Source organism: Oncorhynchus mykiss, chromosome 26 (assembly GCF_013265735.2).
Source record: "Oncorhynchus mykiss isolate Arlee chromosome 26, USDA_OmykA_1.1, whole genome shotgun sequence".
Classification (NCBI taxonomy): Eukaryota; Metazoa; Chordata; class Actinopteri; order Salmoniformes; family Salmonidae; genus Oncorhynchus; species Oncorhynchus mykiss.
Genome location: NC_048590.1, coordinates 10,327,836 through 10,347,973, shown reverse-complemented (window position 1 = coordinate 10,347,973; position 20,138 = coordinate 10,327,836). Strand labels below are relative to the sequence as shown.

At 41.2% G+C, this 20,138-nt stretch overlaps 1 protein-coding gene across 2 annotated transcripts in view; it reads left to right on the top strand.

The window, feature by feature from the left end:
- Nucleotides 1–20,138, top strand: part of syt14a (synaptotagmin XIVa) — a 133,495-nt gene that overhangs the window by 92,818 nt on the left and 20,539 nt on the right. The window contains exons 5-8 of one of the 2 annotated variants that reach the window (XM_021585679.2): nt 3,926–4,197; nt 14,324–14,380; nt 14,707–15,156; nt 15,733–15,922. In XM_021585679.2, the coding sequence (XP_021441354.1) occupies nt 3,926–4,197; nt 14,324–14,380; nt 14,707–15,156; nt 15,733–15,922 (969 nt within the window). Of the gene's footprint in view, nt 1–3,925; nt 4,198–14,323; nt 14,381–14,706; nt 15,157–15,729; nt 15,923–20,138 lie in introns of both variants that reach the window. The other variant, XM_021585678.2, reaches the window with a different exon arrangement.

The following is a 20,138-nucleotide window of genomic DNA, read 5'->3' as shown; positions in this document are numbered from 1 at the left end:
AGTTAAGAAAAAAATCTTATTTTCAATGATGGCCTAGGAATAGTGGGTTAACTGCCTTGTTCAGGGGCAAAATGACAGATTTGTACCTTGTCAGCTCGGGGATTTGATCATGCAACTTTTTGGTTACTAGTCCAAAGCTCTAACCACTAGGCTACCCGCCGCCTGCTTTTTGACACAGGCGTCCTTCCTAACTCAGTTGACGGAGAGGAAGGTATCCGCTCACGGATTTCACCATGAGTCCAATGTTGACTTTCAAACAGTTAGAGTTTAATGGCTGTGATAGGAAAAAACTGAGGATGGATCAATATTATGGTTATTTCGCAATAATAACCTAATTGACAGAGTAAAAAGAACAAAGAATGTGCAGAATACAAATATTCTAAAACATGCATTCTGTTTGCAACAAGGCACTAAAGTAATACTGTACTACAACAACTGTTGCAAAGCAGTTCACTTTTTGTCCTGATTACAAAGTATTATGTTTGGGGAAAAGCCCAACATCAAGCATACTGGTGGCTGCATCATGTTATGAGTATCCTTGTAATTATTAAGGGCTAGGGAGTTTTTCCTGATTAAAAAAAAAACAGAATGGAGCTAAGCACACAAAGACAGGTGAAACAGATCAGGGTGTGACAGTAGTGCCTGAATGGTTTGAGCTACAAACTATTAAAAGCTATGTATGAAATGCTGAGACTCTCACAAACACGCACAAGTAATGCATATTTTGCTCTATGATGCTGACAAGCTACACAAGAGTCGTTAGATAGAAGATCATAGGAAATCCTAGGACATAGTGTCTATAATACTTTAATAGGCTCATAGTTTTATGTTTTTATTATTTTATTTAACCTTTATTTAAACAGGGAGTCACATTGAGATTAAACATCTATTTTGCAAGAGAGCCCTGTACACATTACAATAAAAACAGAATATTAAAACATACAAGTGTATAAAACAATGTAATTCAGCACACAATTAACAAAAATAAACATTTAATAAAAGCAATCACATTCAACTACATAGAAGTCCTCAATCAATAATTTAAACTGCCTGAGTGGCAACAGTACATCTAGCTGCAGTGAACTCCACAAATTAGGGGCAAAAAAACTACACGTGGATTTTCGTACATCTGTGGAGACTGAAGGGATCTCTAGTGTTATTCATTCCTGTAAATGGGTTTGGTAACTTATGATTCTTATCTTAATGAATGATGTTACATATAGATGGAGTTTCTGTAAGATTGCTTTGAAATAAATAAAAGGGAATGCAGCTTTCTTCTTACAGACAGAGGTCCATCCCACATTTTTGAACAGACTACAATGATGAGTCCTAAAATTGTCCCCTGTGATAAAACTTATTGCGGAATGGTAGACTGCGTCCAAGGGTTTTAAAACAGAGGTTTCTGCATGCAAGTTAACAATTTCACCAACATCCAATACAAGAAAAAACGTTGCTTGAACAATCTTTCTCCTATTTTTAAAACTAAGGCATGATTTATTTCAATATAAAAAAACAATCTTGGTTGCTGTCACAAACTCCACAAAGCTGTCACTGACTAGTTGGATATTTTTTTCCCAATGTGTAAACTATTTCAGCATTCATATAAATTTGTTTTTATCAGGTTTTTCCTTTTACTGGACCGTATGCCAAATTGTATGGTGTTCTACTTGTAGCCCTGGTTATCATGAAAATAAAATTGTAAAACGCATAATTGTAAGGCTATGTTTAAGGGCGGACATGTAGATAAATGAAAGTCAGAAAAATAAAGCGTTTTTTTTGCAGGGGTCTCTGGACTGATGTTAATGGGGGTTAATTGCAGATTGGACCGCAGGTGTTTTTCTTGGTTTTTATGTACACAAGCCTACTAGACAAGCTAAATTACTTCTATGCTCGCTTCGAGGAAAGTAATACTGAAACATGCATGAGAGCATCAGCTGTTCTGGAAAACTGTGTGATCACGATCTCCGTAGCCGATGTGAGTAAGACAGGTCAACATTCACAAGGCCGCAGTGCCAGACAGATTACCAGGACGTGTACTCCGAGCATGCACTGACCAACTGGCAAGTGTCTTCACTGACATTTTCAACCTCTCCCTGTCTGAGACTGTATTACCAACATGTTTCAAGCAGACTACCTTAGTCCCTGTGCCCAAGAACACCAAAATAACCTGCTTAAATGACTACCAACCCGTAGCACTCACGTCTGTAGCCATGAAGTGCTTTGAAAGGCTGGTCATGGCTCACATCAACACAATTATTCCAGAAACCCTAGACCCCACTCCAATTTGCATACCACTAACAGATCCACAGATTACACAATCTCTATTGCACTCCACACTGCCCTTTCACACATGGACAAAAGGAACACCTATGCAAGAGTGCTATTCATTGACTACAACTCACCATAGCACCCTCAAAGCTCATCACATATCTTAAGCTAAGGACCCCGAAACTAAACACCTCCCTCTGCAACTGGATCCTAGACTTCCTATGGACTTCCTGCCCCTAGGTGGTAAAGGCAGGTAACAACACGTCCACCATGCTGATCCTCCACTCGGGGGTCCCTCAGGGGTGCGTGTTCAGCCCCCCCCTCCCCCCCTCCCCCTGTACTCCCTGTTCACTCATGACTGCACGGCCAGGCACGACTCCAACACCATCATTAAGTTTGCCGATGACACAACAGTGGTAGGCCTGATCATCGACAACAACGAGACAGCCTATAGGGAGGAGGTCAGAGACCTGACTGTGTGGTGCCAGGACAACAAGCTCTCCCTCAATGTTATCTAGACAAAGGAGATGATTGTGGACTACATGAAAAGGAGGACCGAGCACGCCCCCATTCTCATCGATGTGGCTGTAGTGGAGCAAGTTCCTTGGCGTCCACATCACCAACAAACTAACATGGTCCTAGCACACCAAGACAGTCGTGAAGTAGGCACAATAAAACCTATTCCCGCCTCAGGAGACTGAAAAGGTTCTACAGTTGCAACATTGAGAGCAACCTGATGGGTTGCATCACTGCCTGGTATGGCAACTGCTTGGCCTCTAACTGCAAGGCACTTACAGGGTAGTGCGTATGGCCCAGTACGTCACTGTGGCCAAGCTTCCTGCCATCCAGGACCTCTATACCAGGCGGTGTCAGAGGAAGACCCTAAAAATTGTCAAAGACCCCAGCCACCCTAGTCATAGACTGTTCTCTCTGCTACCGCACGACAAGCGGTACCGGAGCGCCAAGTCTAGGTTCAAGAGGGTTCTAAACAGCTTCTACCCCCAAGCCATAAGACTCCTGAACATCTAATCAAATGGCTACACAGACTATTTTGCATTGCTCTTTTGCGCTGCTGCTGCTCTCTGATTTTATCTATGCATTGTCACTTTAATAACTACCAACATGTACATATTACCTCAATTACCTCGCCTAACCGGTGCCCCGCACATTGACTCTGTACCGGTACCCCCTGTATATAGCCTCGCTATTGTTATTTTACTGCTGCTCTTTAATTATTTGTTACTTTTATTTCTTATTTTTTTAGGTATTTTTCTTAAAAATGCATTGTTTGTTAAAGGCTTGTAAGTAAGCATTTCACTGTAAGGTAAGGTCTGTGACAAATAACATTTGATTTGATATGTATGTTAATCTTTTTAGTACCTACAGATTATGGGTGGCATATATTTAAAAAATCCTGGAGGGACTGCCTGAATATCAGTGTTTCACACTGAAAATGTGATCCAAGAAAGGACTAGCAGAAATTAGATAGAAACTAATTTTTAAGATTGGCTTGAATGTGACAATACACCAAATCAATCCCTTACAATTGTAGGAGATTGTCACTCAACAAGGGTACAGGAAGAGACAGGTTTGGGCTTGAGCCTGCCAAAGTAATTTTGTTTGTGTTTGATGATCTCTTCTCCTTCCCCCCAAACAGCGAACTGCATCCAGAGGATGAGGCGAACGCCCCCGCTGGATGAGCTTCAACCACCACCGTACCAGGACGAGGACGGCTCCCCGCGGATGTCCTACACACCATCAGACCTGGGCGACGCCAAGTGCAACCTGTCCCAAAACAGCGACAGTCCCCATCACTCCTACGGCAAGTGTCCGAGCGAGGCCAGCAATGGACAGGAGACAGAGAGTTACCTAAACAAGGGGTATGAGGAGGACATACCCAGCGACAGCACAGCTGTGCTTAGCCCAGAGGTGAGAGACACCACAGGACATACCGGAAAGACGTAACCAGTAACATATTGGAGAAAGAGTTTTTCCTGAGGGCCAGTTTCCCGGACACAGATTAAGTCTAGTCCTGGACTCAAAATTATTTTCATTGGATATTCTTAGCTTTTTAGTCTAGGACTAGGCTTAGCTTTTTAGTCTAGGACTAGGCCTAATCTGTGTCCAGGAAACCGCTCCAATGTGTTTTGCCACATTTCTATAAAACATACCGTATAAAGGATGTAGGCTACATCTAAGGTAAATTACCACTTGAGTTTGTATGCCAATGATGCAAATTGAATAGTGAATCAAACATAATATTTGTTCAACATGTATTTGGAATATATTTATTTTTGAAAGATGTGAGGCATGTTTGTGATTATCATATTGTGTGAGCGGAGCAAGTAATTGGGCGTCACTCTAAAGCGGAAACGTGGAATAAACGAGTCAGGAGTAGATTTTCTTGATTGAACACAGGTCTCTATTGAGGGCATTTGGTCAACACAAACACTCCAACATAATCAATGAAAATCTCCCAAGGAAAAAACATACATCTTCTTCAGATCAAATAGGAACACAATACGATTATCTTTAAACTACAACAAAAGTTACGGGAATGTCACCGTCTTAGTGGTTCTTCATGGATAGCTCCTCTGTCTCGGTGGCCATCTTCCAGAGATAGTTCCCCCCCTCTGCTGGTTCCTTACTCTCTCTTATAGGGGAAGGAGAATATGTCATTTGCACCATCAGCTGTGCTTAATTGCCTATGGTTACCTTGTCTCCCATGCCTTGTCGGGCTACTATCTGTGAGCCCAGCCTGCCCTCTGGTGGTCCTCCCACAATATGTAGGTGTAAAGTGTCTGAATCAGAGATGAGATCAGACACTAACATAAAATAAAAGGTGTAAACTGAGACTCAGTGATATGGCATGACCATAAACAGTGGTGAAAACAAGGAAAGTACAGAGCGAGTGCTAAACAAGAGGCTGATCTTGTCACAGATATTGTGAAGCATTTGTGCATTTACGCAAAAGTTCTCTCCACCCTCGTGCAATGTGAAAACAGTGTGATGAGTACCTGCCATGAAAGGCACAGGGACGAAGCCCAAAACAAACACGTATACAAAAACACAGGGATGTAACCCAAACAAAAGAGCGAGGTAAAACCTAATAAATACACGGGGGCGAGACCCGCAATACACTACACGGTGTCGAGACCCGTAATAACAAATGCACAACAATACACAGGACAAGACCTGTAATAAAAAGTGCACAGTACACGCAACACAAAATAACAAAGCACAGGTACTCATAGACCAACGGACATGGGAACAATAACCGACAAGACAATGGTGAACAGAGGGCACAAATACTGTATACAATTACTAATCAGGGGAAATGGGAACCAGGTGTGCGTATTAAAACAGTTCAGTGACGCCTAGAGGCCGGTGACGTAGTCCTCCAGAGATGGTGTAGGGAATGAGCAGCAGTACCGGGGAATCTGTGAGAGGTTAGACCTAGAAAAACCAAATATGACCCCCTGTAGGAAAAGGAGAGTCTCACGAACACGATGGTGTTCTCCGACTCGTCTAAGGTAACGCATACAAATGAATAGGTGCGAAAATAATATATATTTACCTATAATTCCTGTGTAAAAGAAAAAATATTTATTTCCTTTCTAATATCTCCGAGATATAGGACAGACGCTTCAAACCCTTATGTCTTTTTGGCCATTTATGAATGTGTTATTCAATGTGTTTTTATGGGCAATAGTAGTGAAGGCCAAATTCAATATCTATTTTTTATATCTAAAGGGGTCCTAAATGGATGATGATCCATGGTATGACCTTCTTAAAACAATTCTATATGTCTGCTTAGAACCCCCCTCCCTCACTGGCTTAGACTTCTAAGAATATATTAAGCAAACGAGATGGCACCATTTTCTTGTTTTTATTTTATTTACAGATAGCCAGGGGCACACCACAACATCATTTACAAATTAAGCATGTGTGTTTGGTGAGTCCACCAGATCAGAGGCAGTAGAGCAGACCAAGGATGCTCTCTTGCGTGAATTGGAAAATGTCTCTGACCTGCTAAGCATTCAAAATATAAACAAGTACTTTTGGGTGTCAGGGAAAATGTATGGAGTAAAAAGTACATTATGGATGTTCATTAAAAAATAATGGGGTATGGATGTGGGTACGCAGACCCATGAGCCACTGCTGCCCCTCATGTTGAGTTCCATTGTTTTGTGGCTCCGACCCCCATCGAAAATGCCTGTCCCTGTTCTAGGCTATTTTCATACCTTAACTTTGGAATAAGCGTGCCGCTAGCGCCCCACCTCGACAACATCCGGTGAAATTGCGGAGTGCGAAATTCAAAATACAAAATTCAGAATATTAAACATTCATGACAATACAAGTGCCTTACATCGTTTAAAAGCATAACTTCTTGTTAATCCAGCCGCTTTGTCAGATTTCAAAAAGGCTTTACAGCGAAAGCATACCATGCGAGGACAGCGCTATTTACATTACTGGAGATAAATAACAAAATGCGCACCCTCACCGATACATGCCACAACACTACAGCCAAAATGGGAGCCACCTAGAAAAACTACAAATTATTTTTTCAAAAAACAAGCCTGAAACTCTTTCTAAAGACTGTTGACATCTACTGGAAGCCCTAGGAACTGCAATAAAGGAGGTATTCCATTGATATTCCCATAGACAGCCATGTCAATGAGTGGTGAGCTCAAAAGAAAAAATCTGGAGGGATTCTCCTCTGGTTTTCGCCTGCCATATCAGTTCTCTTATACTCACAGACATTATTTTATGCATATCCTAGCTTCTGGGCCTGAGTAACAGGCAGTTTACTTTGGGCACCTCAGTCATCCAAACTTCCGAATACTGCCCCCTATCCCGAATAAGTTTTAAGGAACAACAGGTACTGCTGGAATGTCTACCAATGGCATGTCCATCTTTTAGTGAGAAATTACACTGGTCACTCAAAATATTTATCAAGTCTTTACAAAGTATAAAGGCCAGTGACAATTTTAGCATGTAAATCTTAGTGGGGCAAAAAAATGGTTGCCAGCAAACCCACTACACAACACAACACTAAACAATGTATTAATTGGACTATAACGGTGACAAACGGTACCGGCCTACATAAAGCTATCCCAACAGCAGAGCTTCATTTCAGTACCATGGAGTGAATCCTTAACTTCTTATGGTATAGGGGACGCTTGCCAGGGAAAAGCCAGGGAAAATGCAGAGCGGCAAATTCAAAACAAATTATATAAAAATCAAACTTTCATTAAATCACACATGTAAGATACTCAATTAAAGCTACACTCGTTGTGAATCCAGCCAACATGTCAGATTTTAAAAAGGCTTTTCGGTGAAAGCATAAGAAGCTATTATCTGATGATAGCACAACAGTAAACAAAGGGGTAGCCTATTTCAACCCTGCAGGCGCTACACAAAACGCATAAATAAAATATAAAACATGCCTTACCTTTGATGAGCTTCTTTTGTTGGCACTCCAATATGTCCCATAAACATCACAATTGCTCCTTTCGTTCGATTCATTCTGTCCATATATATCCAAAATGTCAATTTATTTGGCCCGTTTGATCCAGAAAAAAACAGCTTCCAAATTGCGCACCGTCACTACAAAATATTTCAAAAGTTGCCTATAAACTTTGCCAAAATATTTCAAACTACTTTTGTAATACAACTTCAGGTATTTTTAAACGTTAATAATCGATCAAATTGAAGACGGGTCTGTCTGTGTTCAATACAGGAACACAACAAACCAAGCTACTTTTCAAGTCTTGCGCTACTCTCAACAGTGTTACGCAGTTCCTAGATGGCCAGACTTCTTCATTGCACAAAGGAATAACCTCAACCAAATTTCAAAGACTGGTGACATCCAGTGGAACTGAAAACAAGTTCCTAAGAAATATTGTTTGCCAATGAGAACTGAATGAACAGACAGAGACCTCAAAAATGGTTTTATTCTGAACGGTTAGTCCTCGGTGTTTTGCCTGCTACATAAGTTCTGTAATACTCAGACATGATTCAAACAGTTTTAGAAACTTCAGAGGGTTTTCTATCCAAATCTACTAATAATATGCATATCTTATATTCTTGGCATGAGTAGCAGGAAGTTGAAATTGGGCACGCTATTTATCCAAAAGTGAAAATGCTGCCCCCTATACCTTAAGAAGTTAACACCTGGGATCAGTGGAGCCTTCCCTGGCAGCGAAACAGTTCATTCAACCTCATTTACTGCCTTTAAAAAAAAATTGCTTGTATGGCTGATTGCTTAAACAAATGTGGTTTCTACTGACAATTGAAATGTACAAACTATGGCATAAGGGAATGATGAGCGGAAAAGAGGCAATCCGAAATGTCGATTAAGACATTAATGAGCGAGCTAAAACGGACGTAGTCAATATTACTATTTGTACAGCGACAGAGTTCAGAACATGAGCCATTCTTACAGTATTTTCCCTGTACACAAAGTAAGAACTGTAGGATAAATAAAGGGGATAAATAAGCAGACATTGAAAGCTCTTACAATATTTTATGATGACATTTCTCTAAAACAGGCTATAGGCTACATGTGCACCACCAAGTCAGAAGGGACCAAGTTATTAGGGTGAGGCACATGGGCTATTTCGATTTCCAACTTGTTTTGTAATGTTTATGTCCAATGGCTGATGTGCACCGGTACGTTTTATTTATAATTCATCTTCATATGACAGCGATTGAAAAGGATTTCCCAGTAGATTGTCGACTTCATGATGACTGCTTGTCTAGCTTGCTAGCTAAGATTTTGAAATTATTGTTAGGTTCTGAACACACTCACGGACAACTAGAAAAAGCTCAAACCATGTTTAAGCCACCTACTGGGTCATACAGCTGCAAAGACAAATGCATGTTTACACAAGCACATATATTTATACACCCCTACTAGGTGGAGTCAACTCCTTGCACATCTAGACAGCCAATACATCTCTGTGAGGAACTTAATTGGTTCTACTCACTGGTGTAGTCATGGCCTTGCCTCATGCTAGAACCTTCGTGGGCATGGAATTACATGTGTGTGGGGTAGGACTGTTCCTTCTCACTTCATCTGACCTGACCTCGGGCCGATTTGCTCGCTCCTCCCTAATCCACGACTGTCTTACCTTATCAGTGACTGAAACCTGACTGTTGTCCTTTGTCTCCCTCCTTAGGAGCCATGAGGTTTAACATGTTTTGACAGAATGTAATCTTTCTGCACTCCTCGTTGTCTCACTCAGTAACTTTCCATACATTAGCCATGTGGGTTAAGTGTGCCTTGAATTCGAAAAACAAATCACAACAGTGTCACCAGCAAAGCACACCCACACCATCACACCTCCCCCTTCATGTTTCAGGGTGGGAACCACACATGCGGAGATAATCCGTTCACCTACTCTGCGTCTCACAAAGACACGTCGGTTGGAACCAAAAATCAGACCAAAGGACAGATTTCCACTGGTCCGTTGCTTGTGTTTCTTGGCTCAAGCAAGTATTTTCTTCTTATTGGTGTCCTTTAGTCGTGATTTCTTTGCACAATTCGACAATGAAGGCCTGATTCACGCAGTCTCCTCTTACGATGTTGATATGTGTCTGTTACTTGAACTCTGTGAAACATTTATTTGGGCTGCAATCTGCAGTTAACTCTAATGAACTAATCTTCTGTAGCAGAGGTAACGCTGGTCTTCCTTTCCTGTGGCGGTCCTCATAAGAGCCAGTTTAATCATAGCGCTTGATGGTTTATTGCGACTACACTTGAAGAAACTTTCAAAAGTACTTGAAAATTTTGGCATTGACTAACCTTCATGTCATTTCTCTTTCCTTATTTCAGCTGTTCTTGCCATAACATGGACTTGGTCTTTTACCAAATAGGACTATCTTCTGTATACCACACATACCTTGTCACAACACAACTGATTGGCTCAAATGCATTAAGGAAAGAAATTCCACAAATTTGCTTTTAACAAGGCACACATGTTAATTAATTGAAATGCATTCCATTCCTCATGAAGCTGGTTGAGAGAAGGCCAAGAGTGTCCAAAGCTGTCATCAAGGCAAAGTGTGGCTACTTTGAAGAATGTAAAATCAAAAATATATTTTCATTTATTCAGCACGTTTTTGGTTACTACCTAATATGTGTTATTTCATAGTTTTGATATCTTCACTATTGTTCTACAATGACATACAGAAAATAGGAACGCACACATGATAGGAACGCACAGATGTCCAAAGTCATTATTTGGAAGGATAACAACAATGCAAGAAAGTGAGCGACAGTTTGTGCAAGACTGATCAAATGTCTGTATTCTTGATGTGCGGAAAAAACGGGGAAGGGCTGTCCTCGAAGTGGGAATTTTGTCTGGCTCAGTAAAGCCTCAAACTTAAATTGTCCGCAACACTGAAATGAACTACTTCTATGTGAAGTAATGAGTAGGCGGAACCCACCTTAATTCAAACTCGTGTTAAAAAATGCCTAGCTCCACTCCTATTCCCCAGGTGCTCTCAGTTGTTGACTTCTGTAACCGTAAAAGCCTTGGTTTAATGCATGTTAACATTAGAAGCCTCCTCCCTAAGTGTGTTTTATTCACTGCTTTAGCACACTCTGCCATCCCTAACTGTAACATTTTCCGACAAGATAGAACTTCCAAAGGGGGCGGAGTTGCAATCTACTGCAGAGATAGCCTGCAAAGTTCTGTCTTTACTATCCAGGTCTGTACCCAAACAATTTGAGCTTCTACTTTTAAAAATCCACCTTTCCAGAAACAAGTCTCTCACCGTTGCCGCTTGCTATAGACCACCCTCTGCCCCCAGCTGTGCCCTGGACACCATATGTGAATTGATTGCCCCCCATCTATCTTCAGAGCTTGTGCTGCTAGGTGACCGAAACTGGGACATGCTTATGAACACCCCGGCCATTCTACAATCTAAGCTTGATTCCCTCAATCTCGCACAAATTATCAATGAACCTATCAGGTACAACCCCAAATCCATAAACACGTGCACCCTCATAGATATCGTCCTAACAAATTTGTCCTCCAAATACATCTCTACTGTCGTCAACCAAGATCTCAGCGATAACTGCCTCATTGCCTGCATCCGTAATGGGTCTGCAGTCAAATGACCACCCCTCATTACTGTCAAACGCTCCCTGAAACACTTCAGTAAAGTAGGCCTTTCTAATCGACCTGGCCCGGGTATCCTGGAAGGATATTGACCTCATCCTATCAGTAGAGGATGCCTGGTTATTCTTTAAAAGTGCCTTCCTCACCATCTTAAATAAGCATGCCCCATTCAAAATATGTTGAACCAGGAGCAAATATAGCCATTGGTTCACTCCAGACCTGACTGCCTTTGAACAGCACAAAACATCCTGAGGCTTACTGCATTAGTATCGAATAGCCCCCGTGATGTGCAACCTTTCAGGGAAGTTAGGAACCAATATACAAAGGCAGTTAGGAAAGCTAAGGCTAGCTTTCTCAAACAAATATTTGCATCCTGTAGCACAAACTCAAATAAGTTCTGGGACACTGTAAAGTCCATGGAGAATAAGAGCACCTCCTTCCAGCTGCCCACTGCACAGAGGCTAGGAAACACTGTCACCACTGATAAATCCACGATAATTGAGAATTTCAATAAGCATTTTTCTACGGCTGGCCATGCTTTCCACCTGGCTACCCCTACCCCGGTCAACAGCCCTGTATCCCCCACAGCAACTTGCCCAAGCCTCCCCCTTTTTCTCTTTCACCCAAATCCAGATAGCTGATGACACTGATGATACTCTAGACCCAAACTGCTACAGACCTATATCTATCCTACCCTGTCTTTATAAGGTCTTCGAAAGCCAAGTCAATAAACAGATTACCGACCATTTTGAATCCCACCGTACCTTCTCCGCTATGCAATCTGGTTTCAGAGCTGGTCACCTAAGTCACGCTCAAGGTCCTAAACGATATCATAACCGCGATCGATAAGAGACATTACTGTGTAGCCGTTTTCATCGACCAACCTGGCCAAGGCTTTCAACTCTGTCAATCACCACATTCTTATCGGCAGACTCAATAGCCTTGGTATCTCAAATGACTGCTTCACCTGGTTCACCAACTACTTCTCTGATAGAGTTCAGTGTGTCAAATCGGAGGGCCTGTTGTCCGGATCTCTGGCAGTCTCTATGGAAGGTCCACAGGGTTCAATTGTCGGGCCGACTCTCTTCTCTATATACATCAATGATGTCGCTCTTGCTGCTGCCAATTCTCTGATCCACCTCTATGCAGACGACACCATTCTGTATACTTCTGGCCCTTCTTTGGACACTGTGTTAACAAACCTCCATACGAGCTTCAATGCCATACAACACTCCTTCCGTGGCCTCCAATTGATCTTAAATACAAGTAAACCTGCCCGCCCGACCAGCATCACTACTCTGGACGGTTCTGACTTAGAATATGTGGACAACTACAAATACCTAGGTGTCTGGTTAGACTGTAAACTCTCCTTCCAGACTCACATCCACCATCTCCAATCCAAAATTAAATCTAGAATCGGCTTCCTATTTCACAACAAATCGTCCTTCACTCATGATGCCTAACATACCCTCGAAAAACTGACTATCCTACCAATCGTCAACTTCGGCTATGTCATTTACAAAATAGCCTCCAACACTCTACTCAACAAATTGGATGCAGTCTATCACAGTGCCATCCGTTTTGCCACCAAAGTCTCATATACTACCCACCACTGTGACCTGTATGCTCTCGTTGGCTGGCCCTCGCTTCATACTCATTGCCAAACTCACTGGCTCCAGGTCATCTACAAGTCTTTGCTAGGTAAAGTCCTGTCTTATCTCAGCTCACTGGTCACCATAGCAGCACCTTGTAGAGTCCAGCCCGACGGATTGAGGCTGTTATGAGAGCAAAACTCAATATTAGTAGTGTTTTACTCTCAGTGTATATGAAAGTATATTTGGAAGTTCAGTTGTTTAAATTAGTTAATCTACGTACATTAGACCCAAATTTATGTGTACCTTAAAATACAGTGTTACCAGATATTTTAGTACGCCAAACAATAGTTAAAAAACAACAAAACAACAAAATAAAAGAGAAATGCACTCTATACATTACTGAAACCATGAAAATCATGTGGAAAATAAGGACCAACTGCCATGGAAACCTCATGGGGGAAAAATATATACAGTGGGGCAAAAAAGTATTTACTCAGCCACCAATTGTGCAAGTTCTCCCACTTAATAAGATTAGAGGCCTGTAATTTTCATCATAGGTACACTTCAACTATGACAGACAAAATGAGGAAAAAAATGAGGATTTTAAATTAACTTTTTTTGCAAATTATGATGGAAAAAAAGTATTTGGTCACCTACAAACAAGCAAGATTTCTTTCGACGCACGAAGGAGCAGGAGGCTTAAATTAAAAGAAAGAAGAAAAGTTATTGAAGTCTTTTGATTGAGAAACCTTATGGTTTAGACAAGACTGGAGCTCAGAGCATGATGTATAGCTGTTTCGGTAATTTGATTATTGCATTTTCTGACTATTGATGATATGGGTGTGTGGTCAATAGAATATGATTCTAAAGTTCCTTTTTGCACCTGTAGATTTTTCATGCATGAGACTACCATGGTGGGAAGAAATGATCGGAATGAAACACTTATTTTGGGCTTCACGACCACACACACATGCACACAGATAGCCAAAGTCTCTCAACCTCTATTTCTCCCAATAAATGTCCCACTTTCTTTGCTTGAATTCCAATCCAATATATTCCCTGTTAACCCTTCACCCTCAGAGATTGGGAAGGATTGGATGGATGTAAACAAGATGTTGAAAACGGCACCCCACATTGTTGAGCTATTGCTATATTGCTACCAAGAAATATTTTCAGATCTGCGAGGGGGGAGCCAACAAGGGCAATCTGAGGAACTAAATTATCAGATTGTAATCCTGCCTTTGAAACATCCTTATAAACAATTACACCACTGTCAGGATTTTGTCTGATATATTTCCTTCATAAATGTGTGTTGTGTTTTTCTGACAGAAGCCCTTATACAGGTCATGGTACAAGAGCAACGATAAACTACGTCGAAAACATAAGGTAACTTTGATCGTCCTGATCCATTTCACCTCCCATAGTTCAAATCCTCCAATTCACCCTGTTCACCCAAGTTGAAACTAGAGGTTGAGTCTTTAGGATCTCTCTCGTAGCTCAGGTGTTTGTGATAGTAGAGGCTTTTCAGTTTTAAGCAAACGTTCAGTACTTCTCTAGTTCAAGTGACTAGCAATGTAGAAATAGTCCAAGAGCTGTGATGACTGCATAACGTATGATAGATCATACGTATGGCGGTGTAGACTTAAAAAAATGTATTGTGTTTGCCAATCTTTTGTACATTACTTCTTGTGTGGTGTAATGTGTCTCTTTAGGACATGTCAGCCCGGGGGTCAGCGTCTCAGCTCCCCAAGGGCTATGAACCGGAACCCCTGGCCAAATATGGCACTCTAGATGTGGTGTTCGACTACAACTCCCAGGACCAGCGGCTGGCGGTGACGGTCACGGCCGCAACAGACATCCCGGCCCTCAAGCGTACAGGCAACGTTGCCTGGCAGGTACATCTGGTGCTGCTGCCCACAAAAAAGCAGAGGGCGAAGACGTGCATCCAGAAAGGGCCCTGCCCGGTCTTCACAGAGACCTTCCGCTTCAGTCACGTGGAGTCAGAGATGATCGGCAACTACTCCATTCGATTCCGTCTCTACAGCGTGCGGCGGATGAAGAAAGAGAAGGTGCTGGGAGAGAAGGTGTTCTACCTCACCAAGCTCAACTTGCAGGGCAAGATGTCGGTGCCGGTCATACTGGACCCCTGCTGTGCCTTCCCTGTGAGTAGATCAAAGTAAAAGCTAGGCCTCAAGCATTTACTGTACACAACAGCTGTGATGGTAGAATGCTGTTCCTGGGGTAGTTTTGTCATGTACTTACTAAGAACCTACCCGGATAATACATGAAGACTTTATTTCTGACATTCTGGTATTTGCCTGGATTCTTTTCCACATTGCAAACATCAGTTATTTGATTTGAGTTATGTAGCTCGTTGTAAATGAACATAGTCCAAAACAGAGAAACTCGTACAAACTCTAACAACTTTCACATTTTACTGTCCAATGCTGTCTCAAAGGTTTGTCAGAGCATGTCTGCCAGTTATTACAGCATCTCTGCATTTTTATTATAAGAATGTAGATTCCTTACCTTACTTCCTTACAAATTTCACTAACATTGAATCCTGGGCCCGTATTTATAAAGATCTAGGATCAAGTCACCCCCTGTCCATGTAATTGTATTAATTATGACAAATTCAGGCAAAACTGATCCTATATCAACACTCCTACTCTGAGATGCAGACCCTGAAAATTCATTGACCTTCTTGTTGGTCCATCTGTCCACCCACGTGCTAGCAGGGCGGTGAATCCCAGCCTAGTATATCGGAGATGTCCTGCAGCGAAAGTGCCTCTTCATTCCAGTCAGCCAGCCAAGGCTCCACACCAGAGATCTTGGTAGGGCTCGTCTACAATGCCACCACGGGCCGTCTCTCAGTGGAGATCATAAAAGGCAGTCACTTCAAAAATCTGGCTGCCAACAAGCCACCCAGTAAGTACACTAAGACATTCTTCTGGTTGCTTGTCAACACTTTGTCACTAATAGTCAGTGTCACCCGAGTCCAGTTTTCATTTAACGATAATGAGAGTCCTTGCTTTCAGATCTGGTCTCGGTCACTTGAAGGACCAGAGTAGCACTGGATAGATCAAGTGAAGCAACATTGAAGGAGGAATTTCCTTGTAACTAGCAGTTATATGTGTTTGTCAAGATCATACATTTCTGTGCAACTGTTGATTTAAGCAAAAAAAAGTGTGATGGGTCCACACTCAAAAAGATGTTGCATAAAGCTGACTTTTTACTGCCACAGGATAGCATACACAGACGTTTCGGCCTAACAGCATTCCTCAGTGTGTAGGTTATTTTTCAATCAGAAACAGCATTTATAGGTATGGCCCTTTATTTTGGGGATTCCTTTCCATCCCACCTTACAAGGCAGATATAGCACCTTCTTACACCACATGTGAACTAATTGTCACGTGCATACCATAATCATCCAAAGTAATTATCAAATTATCCAAAATAAATTCCCAACCATATGGATTGACTATAAATTAAATGTCTGTTGACACAGCACCATTGTCATCAGCAGTATATGCTGAATTGTATAAGCAATTTAGATTTTAGCTGCCATGTATAAAAAACTAAAGTCAGAAGTCTACGCTTTGAGGAACCAATTTATTAGGATAAAAACTTTTTTTTTAAGTGATATTCAGTTTTTTTATTGAAATTATATCTACATACAGTTGAAGTCGGAAGTTTACATACACCTGAGCTAAATAAATGTACGTTTTTCACAATTACTGACATTTAATCCTAGTAAAAATGCCCTGTTTTAGGTCAGTTAGGATCACCACTTTATTTAAAAAATGTGAAATGTCAGAATAATAGTAGAGAGATTGATTTATTTCAGCACATTCCCAGTGGGTAAGAAGTTTACATACACTCAATTAGTATTTGGTAGCATTGCCTTGTTTAACTTGGTTCAAATGTTTCAGGTAGCCTTCCACAAGCTCCCCACAATAAGTTGGGTGAAATTTGGCCCATTCCTCCTGATAGAGCTTGTGTAACTGAGTCAGGTTTGTTGGCCTCCTTGCCTGCACATGATTTTTCAGTTCTGCCCAGAAATGTTCTGTTGGATTGAGGTCAGGGCTTTGTGATGGCCACTCCAATACCTTGACTTTGTTGTCCTTAAGACATTTTGCCACAACTTTGGAAGTATTCTTGGGGTCATTGTCCATTTGGAAGACCCATCTGCGACTAAGCTTTAACTTCCTGACTGATGTCTTTAGATGTTGCTTCAATATATCCACATAATTTTCCTCACTCATGAAGCCATCTATTTTGGGACATGCACCAGTCCCCCCTGCAGCAAAGCACCCCCACAACATGATGCTGCCACCCCCGTGCTTCACGGTTGGGATGGTGTTCTTCAGCTTGCAATCCTCCCCCTTTTTCCTCCAAACATAATGATGATTATTATGGCCAAACCGTTCTATTTTTGTTTCATCAGACCAGAGGACATTTCTCCAAAAAGTACGATCTTTGTGCAGTTGCAAACCGTAGTCTGGCTATTTTATGGTGGAATTGAAGCAATGGCGGTATTTCAGGTTATGTCGATATAGAACTCGTTTTACTGTGGATATAGATACGTTTGTACCTGTTTCCTCCAGCATCTTCACAAGGTCCTTTACTGTTTTTTTGTTATTGATTTGCACTTTTTGCACCAAAGTATGTCCATCTCTAGGAGACAGAACACGTCTTCTTCCTGAGCGGTTTGAAGGCTCCGTGGTCCCATGGTGTTTATAGTTTTTGTTTGTACGGATGAACGTGGTACCTTCAGACTTTTGGAAATTGCTCCCAAGGATGAACCAGACTTGTGGAGGTCTGCAAAACAAATTCGGATGTCTTTTGATTTTCCCATGATGTCAAGCAAAGATGCACTGAGTTTGAAGGTAGGCCTTGAAATACATCCATAGGTACACTTCCAATTGACTCAAATGATTTCAATTAGCCTATCAGAAGCTTCTAAAGCCATGACATAATTTTCAGGAATTTTCCAAGCTGTTTAAAGTCACAGTCAATATAGTGCATGTAAACTTCTGACCAACTTGAATTATGATACAGGGAATTATAAGTGAAATTATCTGTCTGTTAACAATTGTTGGGGAAATTACTTGTGTCATGCACAAAGTAGATGTCCTAACCGACTTGCCAAAACTATAGTTTGTTAACAAGAAATGTATGTAGTGGTTGAAAAACGAGTTTTAATGACTCCAACCTAAGTGTATGTATTCTTCCGACTTCAACTCTACTTCCATGGTTGGTTAAATTGACTCTCCCCTTTAGCTGCCCTTAATTTATCAATTTTAAAACTTCCGAGTCTATATACAACAATATTATGAGCAACGCTCATGCCCTGCCCACCTGAGGATCTGACTTTTTCAGCCTGTCACTTCAATCTCGCTGGATTGATTGCTCTAAATTTACTCCTGTGACTCTTTTGTACTCTTGCTTGTGCCTTTCATTTTTCCCCGTTAACATTATGACCGTGGAATTGTTTGTAATGACCTGTCATTATACCCTGATGAAGACAGCTTGTCTGTCAAAACGTTGGACATAAATATTTTGCATCTGAACTCCTAGAGTGTGCGGCTCTCCTTTATTTTTTTAAGTGTTTCATTCCACTGGCCAGCACCTCTCCTAAATAGGTGTACGTTTCTTTCGCCTCTAGATTGTAATGACCTGTCAAACACACCCTGGTAATGGCTGAAATGTGCTAAATGGAGTATATTGTCTAACCGTTGAATTTATTAGAATGCAAAAGCTTTGTCGAAGATTTAACGCTCCGTCTTGACACTTACATCACAAGAAACAGAAGAAAGGTCATTTTATTTTTTATTATTAATACAGTTGTATTAATAATGTATTGATGCAAGTGTTTACAAATTAGATTACACACTTGAAAATGAACACTCGGATTATAGTGAGTGATATTATGTCTGATCTCGCAAACAATGTAAAGTATGTTTTGATAGGTGTAATCTCGAGCCAAGCGTGTAGAATTTTTATTATTAATACAGTTGAAATGGTTACAAATTAGATTACACACTTCCGAAAATGAACACTCGGATTACAGTGAGTGATATTATGTCTGATCTCGCAAAACAATGTAAAATATGTTTAGATAGGTGTAACCTAGAGCCATGCGTGTTGATCTTTTGTCTGAAGGTATCCTGCTATTGAAACACTTGTTGAATAATGCAAGAAAACGTGAAAAAAACGAACTTATGAGGCAGTCTAGACAGCGTAGGTGAGTGTACGTAGGGCAGGCAGAGCTAGGTATTACTACACTTTTGGAGCTAGAAACACAAACATTTAGCTGCACCTGCGATAACATCTACAAATCTGTGTACGCGACCAACATTTTTGCCTGAATAAGAGAACAGCATAAGTCCTCAACTGGCAGCTTCCTTAAATAGTACCCGCAAAACACCAGTCTCAACGTCAACAGTGAAGAGAAGACTTCGGGATGCTGGCCTTCTAGGCAGAGTTGCAAAGAAAAAGCCATATCTCAGACTGGTCAATAAAAATAACAGATTAAGATGGGCAAAAGAACACAGACACTGGACAGAGGAACTCTGCCTGAAGGACAGCATCCCGGAGTCACCTCTTCACTGTTGACGTTGAGACTGGTGTTTTGCGGGTACTATTTAAGGAAGCTGCCAGTTGAGGACTTATGTTGTTCTCTTATTCAGGCAAAAATGTCTCCAATGGATTACACATTTATTCATTGGATGGTTCTCTCATGGATTGAGTTCCCACCTAAAAATATCTTGGCCCGTTTTCCCGATAGCGATGGAATTTAGGCTTAGAGTGTTTTAACGATGCATCTTTCCTACAACTGCCAAAGATGTAATATGCATTTCCCAAAACAACACGCAGAGAGAACGTTTGATAAGTGCGTTGTTGAGGCATGTGTCGATACTGATAGGATCGACAGAAAGGCAGGGCTGCTCTCTGATCAGTGTTCTACCTTTCCAATCTTACCTTAACATTAGAATTATTCCACAATACTTACGACGAATCAGCTCATATAGAGATATAATCACCTATGGCTACAAATATTGAGGAGGCTTATTTTAATGCTTTCCCTACAATAATGAACTAAATCAAGATGCTACATCATTGCATACATTACACATCATGA